The sequence below is a fragment of the Budorcas taxicolor genome, chromosome 9, assembly GCF_023091745.1.
Source record: "Budorcas taxicolor isolate Tak-1 chromosome 9, Takin1.1, whole genome shotgun sequence".
NCBI classification, from domain to species: Eukaryota; Metazoa; Chordata; class Mammalia; order Artiodactyla; family Bovidae; genus Budorcas; species Budorcas taxicolor.
This window is the reverse complement of record NC_068918.1, coordinates 79,293,086-79,311,461: the sequence shown is the minus strand read 5'-3', so window position 1 is coordinate 79,311,461 and position 18,376 is coordinate 79,293,086. Positions and strand designations below refer to the sequence as shown.

At 41.8% G+C, this 18,376-nt stretch overlaps 1 protein-coding gene across 1 annotated transcript in view; it reads right to left on the bottom strand.

Moving 5' to 3' along the window:
- Nucleotides 1-18,376, bottom strand: part of MTHFD1L (methylenetetrahydrofolate dehydrogenase (NADP+ dependent) 1 like) — a 173,528-nt gene that overhangs the window by 99,752 nt on the left and 55,400 nt on the right. Inside the window, exons 16-20 of the mRNA XM_052645507.1 lie at nucleotides 16,746-16,848; nucleotides 10,566-10,642; nucleotides 6,745-6,885; nucleotides 4,113-4,181; nucleotides 1,167-1,278 (exon numbers count right to left, since the gene is read on the bottom strand). Coding sequence (XP_052501467.1) covers nucleotides 1,167-1,278; nucleotides 4,113-4,181; nucleotides 6,745-6,885; nucleotides 10,566-10,642; nucleotides 16,746-16,848 — 502 coding nt within the window. The remainder of the gene's footprint in view (nucleotides 1-1,166; nucleotides 1,279-4,112; nucleotides 4,182-6,744; nucleotides 6,886-10,565; nucleotides 10,643-16,745; nucleotides 16,849-18,376) is intronic.

Genomic DNA, 18,376 nt, shown 5'->3' with positions numbered 1-18,376 from the left:
ACATGAGAGCTGTATGGTAAGAACTTTGAGACATGAACCATATAAATCCTCATGTGATCCTGACTGCATGTCTATAAGGAATTCTTAAAACAGTCTCAATGACCCTGATGAACTTTGTAATGGCTAAGTATAAAAGTGCAGAACTAAGCTCGTTTGTCCAGCAGAATCTTTTCTAGTAAAATAATTCACTTCTGAGTTTGATAAGAGGCTGATGATTGGTGAGAAAGAAGCAACTGCTAGACTTGATGATTACAGGCTTTCATATGGTGAATGGAAATTACATTTTGGCATGTGAAAATCTGCCAGTGGAACACCTCCAATGTCAAATTACAGTGGAATTTCATGAATCCTTGTTTGTCTTTTGTTTCCTCATGGCCTCAGTATTAGGGGTAGGATTGGGCCTGGCAGGGACTGAGCAAACTCTATGGTGGTTTCCCCCTCTTTCTGGCTGGAATATCCAACAAGAGCCAAAGAGAAGTAGGTACCACAAAGAGCTTCACAGCAGCAAAAAGTCTTACCAGCAAAAATGTTCAAGTCTGATGGTTGGGCATCTCCCATCCATTAAGCTGCAAAAGCACACGTTCCATTCGAGGAAGAGCAGACTGATTTAATTTCAAGTAATCAGTAGTGCTATTACTGCTAACAGTAGCTGACATTTAAAGAGCACTTTCTCCTATTAAACTACACACAAAGTATGCTCCAGGAGGGCAGGACTAGGTCTGTTTCTCTTACCGCATAGCCACAGCTGAGTCACACGTGTTGTATGTGGCAGGCTGTTAATAAATATTTGCTGAATGAATAAATAATCTCATTTGGTGGTCACAATAACCGTTGAAGGTTTGATACAACATTGTCATCACCATTTTACAGATGAGAAAGTTGAGGCTCAGAGGTCACTATACTGTACCCAAGGTCACATAACCAGCAAGTGTCAGAGCTTATATTCTAAACTACATGCACCTGGCATCAAAATCTATGGCTCAACCACAATGTCACACCACTAGTGCAGACCAGACGTTAGGGCTTTTTCAGGACTGAGGCCATCTCTGAAAGGTGGACATACAAGAATATATCTCATTCAGAATGGATCTCACTCTGTTCCAGCCATCATTGGTTAGATTTCTTTCATATTCTGGCAACAACTAAGTTGAAAAGCAGTGACTTACCCACAAATCCTCCTTCACCAACCAGTTTCAGGGCAATTTTATCAGCCAACACCGAAGAGTTGCCATGAGCGATGTTGGCAAAGGGGCCAGCATGCACAAATACAGGCGTCCCCTGTGGAAGCAGAAGAACAAATCTTATAAAGCCATGACCCTGCAATCCCTTGACTGGGCATATATCTGGAGAAAAACAAGATCTGAAATGATACATGCACCCCAGTGTTTACTGTGGCACTGTTTACAGCCAAGACACGGACGCAACCTAAATGCCCATCAACAAAGGAAGGCACAACACATATGGTACAATGGAATATCACTCAGCCGTTAAAAAGAATGACAGAATGTCATCTGTAGCAATGTGGATGGACCTTGAGATGATCAAACTGAGTGAAGTCAGAGAAGAAATATGCTATGAGATAACTTATATGTGGAATCGAAAAAGAAAGGATGCGAATGAACTTATGTACAAAACACAAAGAGACCCACAGAATGAATTTATGGTTGCTGGGAGGAAGGATGTGGGGGAAGGGACAGTGAAGGAGTTTGGGATGGACATGTACACGCTGCTATATTTAAAACGGATAACCAACAAGGACCTACTGTATAGCACACGGAACTCTGCTCAACATTATGCAGCCGTCTTGCTGGACGGGAGTTTAGGGGAGAATGGATAGGTGTATATGTATGGCTGAGTCCCTTTGCTGTTTACCTGAAACTATTCCAACATTGTTAATCAGCTACATCCCAATACAAACTAAAAAGTTAAAAAAAAAGCTATGAGAACCAGTTATTTCCTATGATAAATTTTGATAAGCCACTGTGTTAGCTGCCTCAGTGACCATGAAATAAACCTTATGTCATAGTATTCTGCATTATACTCTTAAAAAGAATGGAATTAAACTCTGATGGGCTAAGAAGCTTGTTTAAATGTTTTATTCCCCATTAAGAAATCAACTAATTCAAGAAAAATATAATCATAAAATCAGCACAATAAATGAAGTGTGGGAATCATGGCAGGGCAAGTACATATTATTACTGGCGATTTTTATATTTACAGAATAATCTTTTGATTTTTGAAAACTTCATCTTTCTCATTGTTTATCTTACCTATTAAAAATCTGGTAACTATTAAGACAATGAAAGAAAAATTTCACTCATAGTAAAATGTCAGAGTTACTCCAAAGACAAAAGAAAAACATAAGGGAATTCTCAAAAACTTTAGATTTTAATGATTTAAACAAAATTTGTCATGAAATGACATTACTTTTTTTTAACTTTCATTTCTATACTTTTGTCAAACAGAAGAGACCGTAGTCCTATCTACAAAAATTATGCACATTCAGTAAAATGTTCAGGTTTTATTCGGAGCCAGCCAGGGCCACTGAGGTCTGTGTGTATGAAGCTTTGGTTCCACCTGTGAAAATACAGGCTGCCCTTCCACTGACATGGGGGGAGGCAGGGAGCGATGCAGGGGGTGGGGCTATGGAAAGTTCCCATGAACCAGGATGGGCTGTGAGTGAACACGTTTCAAAGTTGAGAAAAATGAACAAAAGCAGGAAGAGAGGCAGTAAAAGAAAACTCATCGCGAAGAGTAAAAACATCTGTGAAATAATGCTGGGATCCGTGTTTATGGAAATGAAGACGTACGTTTGTCGTCTAGATCGCCATCTGACTGTCCAGCTACAGTTCTCACTTCTATGCAGAGAAACCTTTTAAGTGCTCTGAAGAAAACACTGTTTAAGATCTTAATGTCTCCATCACCTCCTAGCCTTGGGAGTTCTAGGATGTAGCCCTGTAGTAAGCGAGTGGAGCTAGTGAGGAAAATTTAAAGAGATAAGACCACAGGCTCCACCCCTGGGTAGGCAGTAGGCTTCACTCCTCTGTGCCCTAAAACTCTCACCCTGGCCACCTGTTTAAGAAGCACTGGACACCAGTCTCCAGGTCGACAGGTGACAGGGTGTGGCTGGATTAGCATCAACACACTGCTATTCCTGGGATAATGACTCTAAGGACTAGATCGGCAGCATTTAATTTTAATTAGATTAATCTACACAGCAGATTCATCACTAAAGCAGCATTAAGTATGAGAGCCCTGGTTTTTGAACTCCCAGGATGTGGTTTAAATAGATATAAAAATTCTTAGAACATCATTGTTGGACATTCAAGCACAGACTCACACACTCAACTTATATGACACAGTATACCGAGTTAACACTTTGTCTAAGAAATTCTATCACTAACCCAAAGACATAAAAATATCTATCCTGAGTTCAATATCTTATTTTATACGCAGATCACTTAGCAAAGTAATAACAGGAACTATCTTGGTTTCTATGATGACAAAGCTATGAATATTCTCCATAATGGACTTTTCAACCATTTCATAAGATTGACGCTTCAACTGTTCCTTGCTGACCAGAGACCTAAAAGCGCATTCATTAGCCACGAGAACTTTCTGCAGGGCTCAAAATAGTCTCTATCTGCTCTGTCCAATATGATAACCACCATCCACATGTGGCTATAGAGCACTTAAAACGTAGCTGATAAAAATAAATGAAACATAACTAGCTGGACTGCACAACTGAATTTTAAACTTGGACTAATTCAGACTGAAATAACCACAAGGGGCCCACAGGTACCATACTAGACAGAACTGCAGCAAGCAGGTATTTCCCGTCTACACTGCATGTGGTTAACCCAAGGCTACACAAGTTGCTGAGATGTAAGACATTCATTGAGTTTCTAAGTTTCTACTCTGGTCAATTAGTACTTCATTAGCCAAGACAGGAATAACATCAAGAACCTTTTTCTTTCCGGATGACCAACCAGTTATTCTGATGCTCCTCATCAGAGGCTCAGACTGGCTGGAAATGCTCACATGTAGAGATGCAAAAGCAGTCTATTTAATGCAACTCTGTCAACACTTTCTATGGAAACAAAATCACTTACTTCTAGGGTCTGCATCAGATTTGGTTTTATCGCGTCTTTCATCAGAACAGTCAAAGCACCTGTCACCCCCTAAAGAAAAGGGAAGAAAAAAAATACACTTATTTAGATTATCGATAAAAGATCATTCACATGAGGGTGAATTCTCAGCCGCTTCTCACCAGCCTGCCTCGTGCATGGGTAACCCCACCGGCGGCCATCGACTCTGAGCTATGGGTAAGACAGTGCTCTCACTTCACCTGAATGGATGCCAACCCTTCCAGGATGTGATGGGGAAGCAGTAGTCACTGCATTTTTTCTCAAGACCTTCCTAGATTGAAATAAGGGGCTTACCATACCTTTCAATTCACCTAAGTTTTTTTCTGGTAATTATGCACGTTATTTTTCATCACCAGAAATTACACTACTGTCCTGAGAAATAAGTGAAGAATGAAAACAAGGCTGGTTACAGAAAGAGACTGGAGAGAGAAGGGGGTGTGTCTAAAGGCACCCATGCCGGTTTCTATTCTCTCTCGCATCTCATCCCAGATGCAGAAGGTACTCAGGACACTGGAAAGGCACCTTGTTTTCTATCTCTCACTCCACATCTGCCTAGAATGAAGCTGAAGCCACTTGTGGCTGTGGTTGCTTCCTTTCAATCCTATGAAGCTTGAATTAGGCTCTCTTGCAGCTCCCTATTGCATTCCTGGAAAAGAACGGGACAAGGAAGAGATAAAACAGGGATGAAGTCTGAGAACTACTGGGGAAAGTGTGCTAAAGCAGCCCACAGAGGGAATTAAAAAAAAAAAAGTTGTTCTATTTACTTATTTGGCTGGGCTGGGTCTTACTTGTAGCATGTTGGATCTAGTTCCTTGACCAGGGACCAAACCCAGACCCCCTGCATTAAGAGCGTGATGTCTTGGCCACTGGACCACCAGGGAAGTCCTGGGAAAGCATTAAAAAAAAAAATTCCTTTCCACCTTTTCTAAAGACCCTGGGGAATGATCTTTCAACAAACTAGTCAAATTATTGGAAGGCCATATTATGAGCAAATGCATCTGAATGTAGCCTTGAAAAAATGAAGGTGGCCTGCAACAAATCCTAACGGATCAGGTGGTAGAATCTAAGGATTTGTTTATTACTTTCTCTCTTTCACCAACAATATTAAATGTTTCTCTTATATAATCAATTTCTATTTTTGTACTTTTATAATATGGAATCATTAAAATGTCTTTAAAAATCAAATTTACTTTCTACTTGATTGGACAAAATAAATGTCACAAGAACTGTAACCTACCTATTACAGGTATATGAAGAAATTAGGTACATTTCGCAAGCAAGAAACACCAAAGAGTCAACTCTGAGTTTTTTTGTTCCAGATCCAAGAGTTTCATCACAAATCAAAAAAAAGTTAAGTTTAGGGAAATATTTGTGGATTAAGCCCTTTCAAATTACTCCTGACATATTACTGATACCTAACATTAAGAGAATACAGAGGAAATATTTATACAGAAACTATAATATACTATTCTAGAAAGAAATGTCGAGATTTGATAATTTTAAAAAAGCAATATCTTTATAGCAACTTGCGTTTGGATTTTCTCTTTTAGCTTTATACTAAGCATTCCATGAGTGGCTGATATAAATATATTTATTTAACCTACTTTACAAGACTTATGAGTCAGTCAGATTCAGCTCTTCAAAAAGAAGCCAAAAGGTAATCAAGACATTTTGGCAAATGTTTAGAATTACATCCCAAGCCCTTGGAATTAATAAGATAGCTTCTCATCAGTGTTTATTTAAGATTTCATTATTGTGCATGACTAAATACATGGGAAAGTAAGCTTAAATTTAGAGCAGTGGCTGTCTATGTTGTACCAAGTGTTGTGTGCTTATAAACACATACAAGCAGATGAAACAGCTACATCACTGATGGTGGGGGGGTGGGGGGTGAACAGCAAAGGTGGCTATTAAAGGGAAGAGGAGAAAAAGATTAGTGTGCAAATTACAATCAGCACTAAGCAAGGTGGTGGTGTGCCAGGTTACTATGAATGTTTTGTAAGAAAGCATCACTCCATGCAAAAGAAAGCTACATGAGTAAGAATCGTTCGGGGGAGATCTGTTTTTAAATAAGCTGAAACCCAAGTCGAAGGTACAAAATCAAACACACCAGCATGCCCAGGGAGCAGGCTGGAGTCAAAAATGTGCCTCTTTAACTTAATCTTCCCTTTCATGAAGGTGGCGTTGCTTCTTATTCCTTGGAATGGTGATTTGCCCTCAATTTAAAGCCGGCAAAGATTACCTTTAAAAAAAAAAAAAGCCACAGGCTTCCACTCCAGGTACAGCAGAAATCAGGATTGGAAAGAATTGTCAAAAGCACATGAAATAGATTTCAGGTATTCTGATTGCAACCAGGAATAATAAGCACATTACAAATGCCCGTGAGTACCACATTAAGTTGTAGGACAATCGGGACCTTTAGTAGGAAATGGTGTGAACAGAAATTATACCCAGTGACATGAAGAAGACTCTCATTCTCCTGATTACATGTGGCTCCTGGTGGCTCCGAAAGTCATGAATTTGCCTGCAATTCGGGAGACCCAGGTTCGGTCCCTGGCTCGGGAAGGTCAGGGACCTCGAGCTGGGATGGACATACCAAGTCATCTGCTGTCACAGGCTGCCCATTTTTGTCACTGGCCACCACCATTCTTCCCAGCCGCTCCTTCATGTCCGCCAGGCTGTCGGTCAGAGCCAGCACTGCCATGATTTCACTGGCCACTGCAATGTCAAACTGCGCCTGAAACAACAAACGTCGAGGTCCTGGTCAGTGGACCGTTTCCATGAAGCGCTACATTGCAGCACTCAGGTCTTGCAGGCCTGGGGTTCAGTCTTCAAAAGTCCATTCTCAGATGCACAAATTTCCAGCAATTGCACAGTCCTGGGCTTAGTGCTCTTTCTTTATTTGCTCTGCTGAGCAGAACAGGGCTTGCCAAGCCCCTGCATTACACCAGCTTGCGGCACTATGAGATGTGCTTTTGAGGCACGTCTCAGGCTTGTAATTGTTAATGTGATGGTCTGATGGATGCAGATCTCCACCGCTGAACCGTAGTGCCACAAAGACAGGGACCATTTGGGGAGGGTTTGTGCCTGAGTCCCCAGCTTGGGGGACTGAGTGTGAAATGAAGCAGGATTCAATGTGTTGGCAAAATAAAGAAAGAGTTGGCCCACTACCCTCTCTGTCACTTCTGTGTGTCGAGGGGGCTGCATGTGTTTGCCCCATTAAGACATGAGCAGCAAACTGTGAAAGAAGATGGTCTGAAGCCAGTTTTGTAGACTTAGAGCTTGGCACAGCAGTGAGGAGGCCCCCAACTTATGTTCTCCACGCCCACTCCCCAGTCACGAGGTGATGTGGAATCCATTCTGAGTTGTCCACCTCAAATGGTGAACCGTTCAGCCACAAACGTGGAGAGTGGTTACTTTCTGAGAAATGCCCCTGGGCCTTCCTATTCCCTCCCTTGGCTCTGATTCCACCCTGGACACAATCCAACAAGAACACAAGGAATGATCGCCCTCTTCCTCCTCCTAATTCAGCCACTGGACAAAACCACTTCATTACCCTCCATCCCCAGGGGCGTGGGAGCCAGACAAGTTCAGTCTTACATAGAAAATAGCTGCGCCCTGTCAGGATCACCGCAGGAGATATTTTATTGTCCATTTCGGTCACCAACAGAAGAGGAAATGAAGGAAAGAAGGAGCTTTCTGGCTACTTCCTGGTTGAGACTTCAGTAGTCATTGATTTAGCAAAAACATATTACCTGAGAGTCAAATGGATCTATACTCAATTATTACATTCTCAATATAAGCCATTCCAAACATAAGTGGTTTTTCATTGTATGAAATTTAGGATTTTCTATACCTCCGTTCTATTAAAAACAGTGCATATGAAAAAAGACTAAAAATAATGAGACTTTCTGTACAAAAACCAAGGTTCAAAATATCCTTAAAATATGAACTGTGTAAGTAATAAGTGGAATATATAACACTCCTATAGGTTCTTCAATTTAATTGTTACAATTTCAGAATTTTGTATCTCAAGCACAATCAAAAACGAAGCAAGAATCAATATAAGAATAGTTACTCATTTTATGCCCAAATAGTGTAGCTATTAGAGGGCTACTTGTTTCTGTTTTGCAAATAAAATATTTCCAAATCACATTAAGGTATAAATGAGATATCCTTATTGCATATCACATGTTTACACAAAAGACAAAAAGCCATGTTGGCAAGGATGTGAACTGACATAGCTTTCCTGGAATGTGATGGGGAAATGCAAACCAACATTTAAATCTGTATCCTCTGATTCTGCAGTTATGGATCTGGAAATTTGTCGTAAGGATATCGTCAGGCAGGATTACACAAAAATGTGTGTATGTTGTTGTTCAGTCACTAAGACACGTCTGACTCTTTGTGACCCCATGGATTGCAGCCCAGCAGGCTTCCCGTCCCTCACCGTCTCCTGGAATTTGCTCAGATTCAAGTCCATTGACTCAGTGATGCTATCTAAACATCTCATCCTGTCGCCCCCCTTCTCCTTGAGCCAAAATCAAGGTCTTTTCCAACGAGTCAACTCTTCACATCAGGTGGCCAAAGTATTGGAGCATCAGCTTCAGAATCATTCCTTCCAGGAATACCCTTAGTACTTACTAACAATAGATCTGATCTTAATGGAAGAAGTGCAGTAAATACAATACACAAAGTAACCTACAAAACAAGGGGCTGTCAAACAACATCCTCAAGATCCTGGCCTTAATGATACTATGTTGTACAAGAGATGACACAACAGTAGTAGATATAATGGTCATCTTAATTAAATTCACCCATTCCTGTCCATTTTAGTTAACTGATTCCTAAGATGTCAAAGTTCACTCCTGCCATCTCCTCCTTGACCACTTTCAATTTACCTTGATTCATGGACCTAACATTCCAGGTTCCTATACAGTATTGTTCTTTACAACACCAGGCTTTACTTTCACCACCATACATATCCACAACTGAGTGTTGTTTCCACTTTGGCCCAGCCACTTCATTCTTTCGGGAGCTTTTCGTAATTGCCCTCTGCTCTTCTCTAGTAGCATACTGGACCCCTTTCGACCTGGGGGGCTCATCTTCCGGTGTCATATCTCTTTGCTTTTTTCGTACTGTTTATGGGGTTCTCATGGCAAGAATATTGGAGTGGTTTGCCATTCCCCTCTCCAAGGGACCACGTTTTATCAGAACTCTTCACTATGACCTATCCATCTTGGGTGGCCCTGCATGGCATGGCTCATAGTTTCATTGTTACGCAAGTCCCTTCACCACGATCCATGAAGGGGTCATGCATTTTATGTTGGGATAAAATAAATAAGCTGTAACATACACATGTATGTTATTATTTATTTTAGCCCAACACCCCAAGTTACACTAACAGTGAACTGGTTGAATCCAGTTATGGAACATCTACAAAATGTGATGTTATATAGCCATTAAAAAATGATGACCTAGATCTACTTTTACTGACATAAAAATATGTTTCAAGGTTAAAATAGCTTAAGGTTAAAAAAAATCAGTTAAAGTTCTTAAATATAATCCTTTATAATTTAAAAATATGTATGCATAAAGCAATATAGACTACAACCTTGGACAAGTTACCTAATACAATATGCCAACTTTTCTCATCTGCAAACTACACTTACAAACTAAATGTGCTCATCATGCATGTAACGGGCTTACCAATCCAAGGCACCAAGTGAGCATCAGATCACAGCCATTGTTTATCCTGCATCTCTCTAGTGCCAAGATACAGTACAAAAATAAGCACAGAAAATGTGCAACATAATGGAAAAGCCACGAATCTAAAGCTATCTTAAGGTATAAAGTTTACTACAAAAAATAATTTAGAGGCCTACTGTGCCTGGATGAAAAATCATGGAATGGATTTATATTCCCTAAGCACCGTTGCTTCACACCAGAGTCCTATTAAAATGAGGATGAGCATTGTAATTTATCTTCCCCATTTTCTGGGTTTGGATAATAGGACATTATTCTTAACGACTTCTCAGGCTATTAAGCCAAATAACTGGGTGTTTGTTCTTTGGTTTATGAAACATGAATAATACGTCTGAGACTTTCATTTTTCAGTTGTTATGCAACTTAACTCGGTAGGCTGACAATAAAACATGTTAGAAAGTATATTCAAGGGACACCCTGAATGGCTTCTAGCAGAAATACAACTAAAATCACACAGGAAAAGGGTGGTAAGATAATATTCAAGAGATTCCGCCTCCTGATCCTTTCCCAGTCTTGCTGAGGGACTGGAAACATGTGGGGGGACCCACTGGCCCCTGCAGGTGCAGGAATGAGAAGAGAAATGCAGAGAACCAGCTCCGGGGCAGGGAAAATGCAAGAGCAGAGCCGTCCGTAGAGAAAGCGCTACCTTACCTGTCGGGAACAGCCCTTCTCTGTGCTCGCCTGCCCGACGGTTATTTTCCGTAGAAATCGGTCATTGGTATCCACAACTGAAAGAGAAGAGAATAGAGGATAAACAGTAGGAACTGGCTGTCCAGTGTGTATCTGGAGCGGTTCTGGATGCTGGGGAGGTAGTAGAGAGCAAGAAACATGGTATGACTTCTTGAGCAGAGGATCCTGTGGGAGGACACAGAAAGGGCTCAAAGAAACTAGCGGTCTCCCAGCTTAAGCAAATAAAGGAGGGGAAAAGAGAGCCTGTGTTGGGGCAGGGGTCAGGGTGGCATGCCATTTTTACCAGGCAGTAAGGGAAAGCATTTCTGAAGCAGTGTCCTTTTTTTTTTTTCACAATGAAGCACGAGGCCAAAGAAGAAGACAATTAAGTCCCTCTAATGGTGAACACTACATGACCATATGACCCACCACTTCCAACAGACCTGGAAGCAAGTATTGCACACCCATGATCACAGCAGCATTTATTCACAACAGCCAAGAAGTGTCCACTGACAGATGAACGAATAAACCAATTTTATCCACTAAACCATTTGATCCAGTTTTATCCACTCATACCATGCGGTACAGATGGACAATGGAACGCCACACAGCCATAAAAAAAGTGAATATTTGATACCTCATGCTACAACATGGATGAACAGGGAAAATACATGCAAAATGAAATAAACCGGATACAGTATGATTCCACTTGTACGGGTCTCTTAGAACAGGCAAATTGTTTATAGAGACAGAACAGAATGGTGATCAACAGGGGATGAAGGGAGGTGGGGAGTTACTATTTAGGAAATGAGTTTTTGTTGAGGATGATAAAAAGATTTTGGGTATAGTTAGTGTTGTTGGTATAACTATATATTGTACACTTAATGCCACGAATACCACACTTATGAGTAATTAAAATGATAATTTTATATTTTACCACCAGAAAAAAAAAAACAAACCTCTAAAATAAATCAAGTAGAATTTAGGGGGAGAAGTCAATGATGGTGAGAGTAGGTATCAATTCTCTTTACACTTTTCACTGGCTTATCTGAATGGCACTGGTTCACACTTTGTTTTGTGAAAACCAAATGTACAATGCCAGGAATCAAAGACAGAAGGACACAGACTTTACTAATAATTCATATGGCATCAAATAGCAGGCGGCCCACACTGACAACTTAGATCCAACTTACTAAATGTTTAATACAGCGCTGACAAAAATGGTGATGGGAATCGCATATCTGGGGACTAATATCATCTGTGGGATACACAACGCGAACGTTTCCTTTCATACACAAAGCACGAGCCGACCTGCTCACCTCGTCTGCCTCCATTGTTCCCTGACTTGTTACGTGTCGGCTTTCTCCATGTACAATCCTCCTCTCTCTCACACATTCACACATACACACTCATTACCACAGACCCATAAGGACATCCAAGCAACCCTCACCAAGCACAAGGAAATCTCTCTATGACTTTAAGGCACAGAGCCCTATACTCAGAAAGGAATGCCTCTCCATATCACCACTAGCTAGCACTTATTCCCAAGACCAATGGTGCAGAATCATATAAAGAAAAAGGATTTCCTACTCTCATGCGAAGCATACACAATGTGATCTTTTTTTATTGGAAATTCAGCTGGATTTATTTAGCAAAGAGAACACAAATAACCCAAGAAAAGAAAAGAAACAGGAAAAAAAAAAACCAAGTTAACATGATCAGCTATAATCAGTGGGAATCAGAACCCCCTGTGTGTTTAGCATGGCCCTAGTAGAGCAGGACGTCTCACTGTCCATCAAGCTTTTGATGTCTGTGGAAAGACACAAGTGAAATGACAGTGATACATAAGCCAAGAAATGTGAAGATTAAGTTCTGATAGACAAGAAAGATGCGTACTAGATAGTAACGCTTTGTTGTTCAGTCACTAAGTCAAGTGTGTCCGACTCTTTTTGCAACGCCATGGACTGTAGCCAACCAGGCTCCTCTGTCCATGGGATTTCCTAGACAAGAATACCAGAGTGGGTTGCCATCTCCTTCTTCAAGAGATCTTCCCAAACCAGGGACTGAACCCATATCTCCTGCTTGGCAGGTGCGTTCTTTACTACTGAGCCATCCAGAAAGCAGAAAGTAACACTAGTAATACAGAATTCCTTGACTCTAAGTGATAGAGCTAAAGATAGAGTGAGAAACATATTTATTCATTTCAGAGATTTTTACTTAGGGTCAATTTTGTGACAGATCCTGTGCCATCTGTACAGGGATACAAAGACGAACAAGACATCATTCTCTGATGGAAGGCACTCGCTGGCCAAAGGGAGAGATGGAGAGTGCAGGTAGGTGTGGAGAAGGTGAAGAGCTCCTGCAGAGAGAAGAGATCTGTCTTTTCACTCTTTGCCCTAGATGGTCCCTTTAGGACTACACTGCTGTGTCCTGAGGCTCATTAACAACCAGCTATGGTTCAGGCACTGTGTGGTACAAGGTAGGACATCAGGGGCGGGCCCATTATTTTGGATTTAGCAGAAGAACGGTACTGATTTCCTGCAAAGCTGCAGGGCAGTGCTGGCAACCAGTAACTGGATATCAGTTTCCTGGAGATCGAGGCTTTGGGTCCTTTGCCTAATAGCCCTTGAGCCCCTGGAGGACCCAATGCTCAGAAAGGCAGGGATTCACATCCCAGGGAACAATAAAATGACCCAATGTCCACTGTCTCTTCTGCTTACACCATGTGTCTCTATCAGCTCGCAGTTCCTCCCTGTCACCAGGCATTAGGAGGCCTTCAAGCTTCTGATAGGAAGCATAGGATAAAACCACCAGGAGTCACATTTCTTACACAGGATAAAAGGAAAGAAGTGACCACTAAATGGGCAACATCCATATGGTGTGAGAGGAGGTTCTTAGCCCCACGTGGTCCCTGAATGTCTCCTTTCTAGTTATCAAATTATAAAAGCATCTAATCTCATCATAAAGGTTAAACTCTTTTAAGCTCTAAGTCCAACTATTAAATGACCTCAATCTAATGGAAGAGTCCTTTTTCTTATATTAATTCATGGGAGGAAGTGCCAAACTAGCTGTCAAATGTCATTCTGAACTCCTCGGACCCAGGTGGCAATGATGTTTTTGTGACTTTAGTGCCCTAAACAATAATGCAATTCTAACATTTATCAGGACTGATTTTTTAACGTCATTTCCATGAAAAACGGTTCGCAGCCACAGTACACGTCAGTGTTTTCATGCTTCTCAGAGACAGAACAAGAACACAGCCCTGTTTCTGATGGCTGCCTTTGCTGTAGCCACAACGCAGATGTGGAAGACTGTCCCTTGTATAAGATTTCATTTTAGCATGCCCCCATGCCCGGTTTCAAATACACTGATTTCCACCTGCATAATTTTTCATTTATAAGTACACCTCCAAATATGTTTTAGGAATAAAATGAATTCACAAATACCTTGAAGAAGTTGACTATGCCTTTTGAATACAATGGTGTTGGAATAAATAATCCTTCCAGTAGATTCCCAATAAAATGCTAAACATATTCATGCCAGGAATTAAAAATGATGATGGTGGGACTTCCTTGGCAGTCCAGTGGTTAAGGCTGTGCAGTTCCGCTGCAGGGAGTGTGGGTTCAAACCCTGGTTGGGGAACTAAGATCCCGTATGCACCACAGAACAGCCAAAAAGATAAAGAAATAAACTAAAAATGATGTTGGTCTGTTCAGTAACAGATACATGTTTAAGGAGGTTGTAGTTCATTCACAGAAGACTTCTGGAACCATTTAAAATGACCAAACAGTCACTAACAAAATAGAACATGATATAAATGATATCTTATTATGATATAAATGAAACTAGTAGGAGACAAATTTTATAGCTCTGCTGCTGCTGCTGCTAAGTTGCCTCAGTCGTGTCTGACTCTGTGCGACCCCAGAGACGGCAGCCCACCAGGCTCCCTCGTCCCTGGGATTCTCCAGGCAAGAACACTAGAGTGGGTTGCCATTCTAATTATACACAAAACATAGGTGCACAGAAAAACCATGAATAGTAGTTTTATTTGCACAGTAAGACGTTTCTGATTTTTTTAGACAGTACTAAAATCTGTATAATGTTACTACTTTGGTAATTTAAAAAAACATTTAGAAGTTTCTGAAGAGATTTTACTCTCTGTTAGGAGTTGGGAGACACAGACACACAGAAAAAGTACCTCATACAGCTATTACCATAATGACCATCTGGATGGTGCTTCAGGGTTTGGAAAGTACTCTCATGTCCCTCTAGAGCCGCCCTAGGGAAAGGGTGCTATTATGACTCATTTACAGATGAGGAAAGCCGAGTAATTCACTTGTCCAGAGTTACATGGCTCATAAATGACAGAGACAAGACGGGTTCTCTGGTCTTTGTTTTTCCATCTCGCTAAATTTGTAGTGAACAGGTTGAATGGATTCCCGGGAGTTGAGCTTCATGCAGGTGGGGTGGTCCTGAGCTGTGTCTGGGAAGGCAAGATGGGAGATGGGATGGGATAGGCCAGTGGAGGGCCGGGCAGAGGGAAGAGGCAAACAGGAAGCAAAGGTGTGTATGGGGGTGGCCACATGGCAGAGTTCCTGAAGGCCAGGCCAGGGGGTGAAGCACCAACCACCCAGGATGGAGGCTCTCAGAAAGGCGGTGATGGGACATCTCACCCTCTACTATGAAATCACCGAGTTGTGGGGCAGAGGTGGGGGCGAGGCCAGGGGTTGGAAATGGAAGTAAGAAAATGTATTAAAAGGTAACTGCAATAAATCAGGCATCTACTCATAATTAAAAAGAAAATGTGACATACAGCAAATTCCCGTTGGCTATCTGTTTTACATATGGTAATATAAGTTTCCATGTTACTCTCTCCATACATCTCACCCTCTCCTGCTATATGTCCTTGGAAACTCAAACAGGGGCTCTGTATCACCCTAGAGGGGTGGGATGGGGGAGATGGGAGGGAGGTTCAAAAAGGACAGGAGAGATGTATATCTATGTCTGATGCATGTTAAAGTTTGACAGAAAATAACAAAATTCTATAAAGCAATTATCCTTCAATTAAAGTGAAAGTGAAAAACTGAAAGTGAAGTCGCTCAGTCGTGTCCGACTCTGTGACCCCATGGACTGTAGCCCACCAGGCTCCTCTGTCCATAGGATTCTCCAGGCAAGAATACTGGAGTGGGTTGCCATTTCCTTCTCCAGGGCATCTTCCCTATCCAAGGATTGAACCCAGGTCTCCTGTGTTGCAGGCAGACGCTTTACCCTCTGAGCCACCAGGGTGGCTCAATTAAAATATAAACTTAAAAAAAAAGTGTGTAGAAATGGAGAAAGTTGGTGAGAGGGGAGCTCTGAGAAGAACAACAAAGGAAGGATCAGGAATACACACTATCTGACTCTTCTATAGGTTTTATCAAGTGCTGTGTACCACATGCCTGGAAGTATATATTATCAATTCCATTTCCATTTGCCAGAACAGGCATGTGCTTTGCTCAGGGTCACGCAGTTAAGTTAGTGGCGGGGGAGACATCCCCTTAAGGCTCCTGACTCCACATTTGGTGCCTTCCTGCCCACCCCACCCACATCCCACTCTTGCAGACAGCAGGGTGGGGTGGGGGTGGCAGTGGAGAGGGGATGTCACAGCAAAGAGGGAAACAGGGAGGCTGGGGCTGGAAGTCCCTTCATGCCGCATTTCAAGTGTTAGAGAGGATTCTCATCAGTGGCTGGAAGCATTATACTCAGAGAAAAAAATTCCTCACTGAAAACAGAAATTTCTGAGAGGCTCAGACCTGGTTGGTAAGGGAAGAGAAAGGGAGAAATTAAAATTAGGGTCCCTGGTCGAGAGGCAGTGGGAGCCACAGACAGTCCTCCCACTAACAAAAGACAAGAGCCCAGAGAAGAGACAGGAAGAAAGTACTTTTCCTGGGAAATCTGGTAGAGGCAGGGTGACTGAGATGAGCTAAGGGCATAGATATTTCTCCCAACCAGGAGGCGAGGATGAGAAAGGCTGGTAAAACAACAGTGACTGAGTTAATGGAGCAATTGTGCAATGCAAGCTGGAAAGACAGTGGAAGAAATACAATCGTGCGTTTGTGAAATCAACTGAGGGGCACCCGCTGGAGGACGTGTCACCATCCCCATCCAGCCACCAGCACCCACCTCTCTGCCACGTGATGGTGGAGGGGTCGATGTCAAGACGGGCAAATTTCCTCATTTCCTCTTCCGTCAGTGCGCTCGGATCAGTCTTATTTATTCCCAGTCTCTAGTGGTTAAGAAGAGCAAAATGCGATGGGTTTTAGAAGGAAGAGAAAGCAAGACGTAATCAAATTGTCTCTACTTTTACTTCCTCCATAACTAGGACAACCTTTTTAAAAACTAAGCTGAACTTCAAGTAAATTGCAGGTTGAAAGTGAAAGTGAAGTTGCTCAGTCATGTCCAAATCTTTGCGACCCCGTGGACTGTAGCCTACCAGGCTCCTCTGTCCATGGGATTCTCCAGGCAAGAATACTGGAGTGGGTTGCCATTTCCTTCTCCAGGGGATCTTCCCAAACCAGGGACTGAACCTGGCAGACGCTTTAACCTCTGAGCTACCATGGAAGCCAGTAAATTGCAGGTTAGGCCAACTCATAAATAAATGTCGGAATCCAAACACGCCCTAAATGGAAGACACGGATATTTGTAACTGTTATTGTTTAGTCGCTCAGTCGTGTCTTAGTCTTTGTGACCCTGTGGACTGCAGCACACCAGGCTTCCCTGTCCTTCACCATCTCCTGGAGATCGCTCAAACTCTTAAGAGGTGACAGTGCAGGTGACAATATACAAAGAACAAGTGTCGCGTTGCCCGTCGTGACCTCAGGTTACATGGTCACCTCATGCTGTGCTCAGAAGGGGCGTAAACTGTCCATCTAATTGATGCTTGGGTCCATTAATTCTTTTCTGATACAAATCCCCAAAATTTAAGTTTTATGTCTATGTTTTCAAGTCATTTCTATTTCCATTAGAAAACTTTAAATGCATTTCTTTCTACAAAGGAAACACTTTAAGAAAGTGCTTTTTGATAGTATATAAGAGTCTGCCACATGCCAGCCACCCTGGTTAAGTTAAGAAGAAATACTGGGAGCTTAGTCCTGACTGCGGAATTTAATCTCTAACCAGAAGGAAAGAACCTGAGTAGACTGGTTCCGGGCTGAAGAACATTTTGACTTCTGCTTAAGGGACACAGTCTCAGACTGCCTGTCTTTCTATTATTTATTGTGATAAGCCTTTCTTAGGGCTGCCCTGGTGGCTCAGTGCTAAGAACGTGCCTGCCAATACAGAGATGCAGGTTTGATCCCTGGGTCAGGAAGATCCCCTGGAGAAGCAAATGAAAATTCAACCAAGTATTCTTGCCTGGGAAATCCCACTGGACAGAGCAGCCTGGTGGGCTACAGTCTATGGGTTTGCAAAGAGTCTGACACAACTTAGCAATTAGACAACCACAAAGTATAAGAAAAGAATGTAGGAAACAGAAACTCTATAAATGTTGGAGTTGCTGAGGATAGTATATTGTGTATTCTCAAGAAATTGAACTTGGTTTAGTAAGAAGCTAGGGGATAAATTTTTTAAACCAATTCCACCAATTAATGGTTGTAAATTAAAGTTATTTTTTCATTTCTGAAAAAAAGCAAGGGGAAAATCCATGTGATTCGTAGAATGTTAAGTAGCAAATAGAAGCAAGTAGAAAATGGCAAAATGGATAAGAATTAAGAGCACATCCACAAATACAATCTTAGTATCTTGCTGCAATAAAA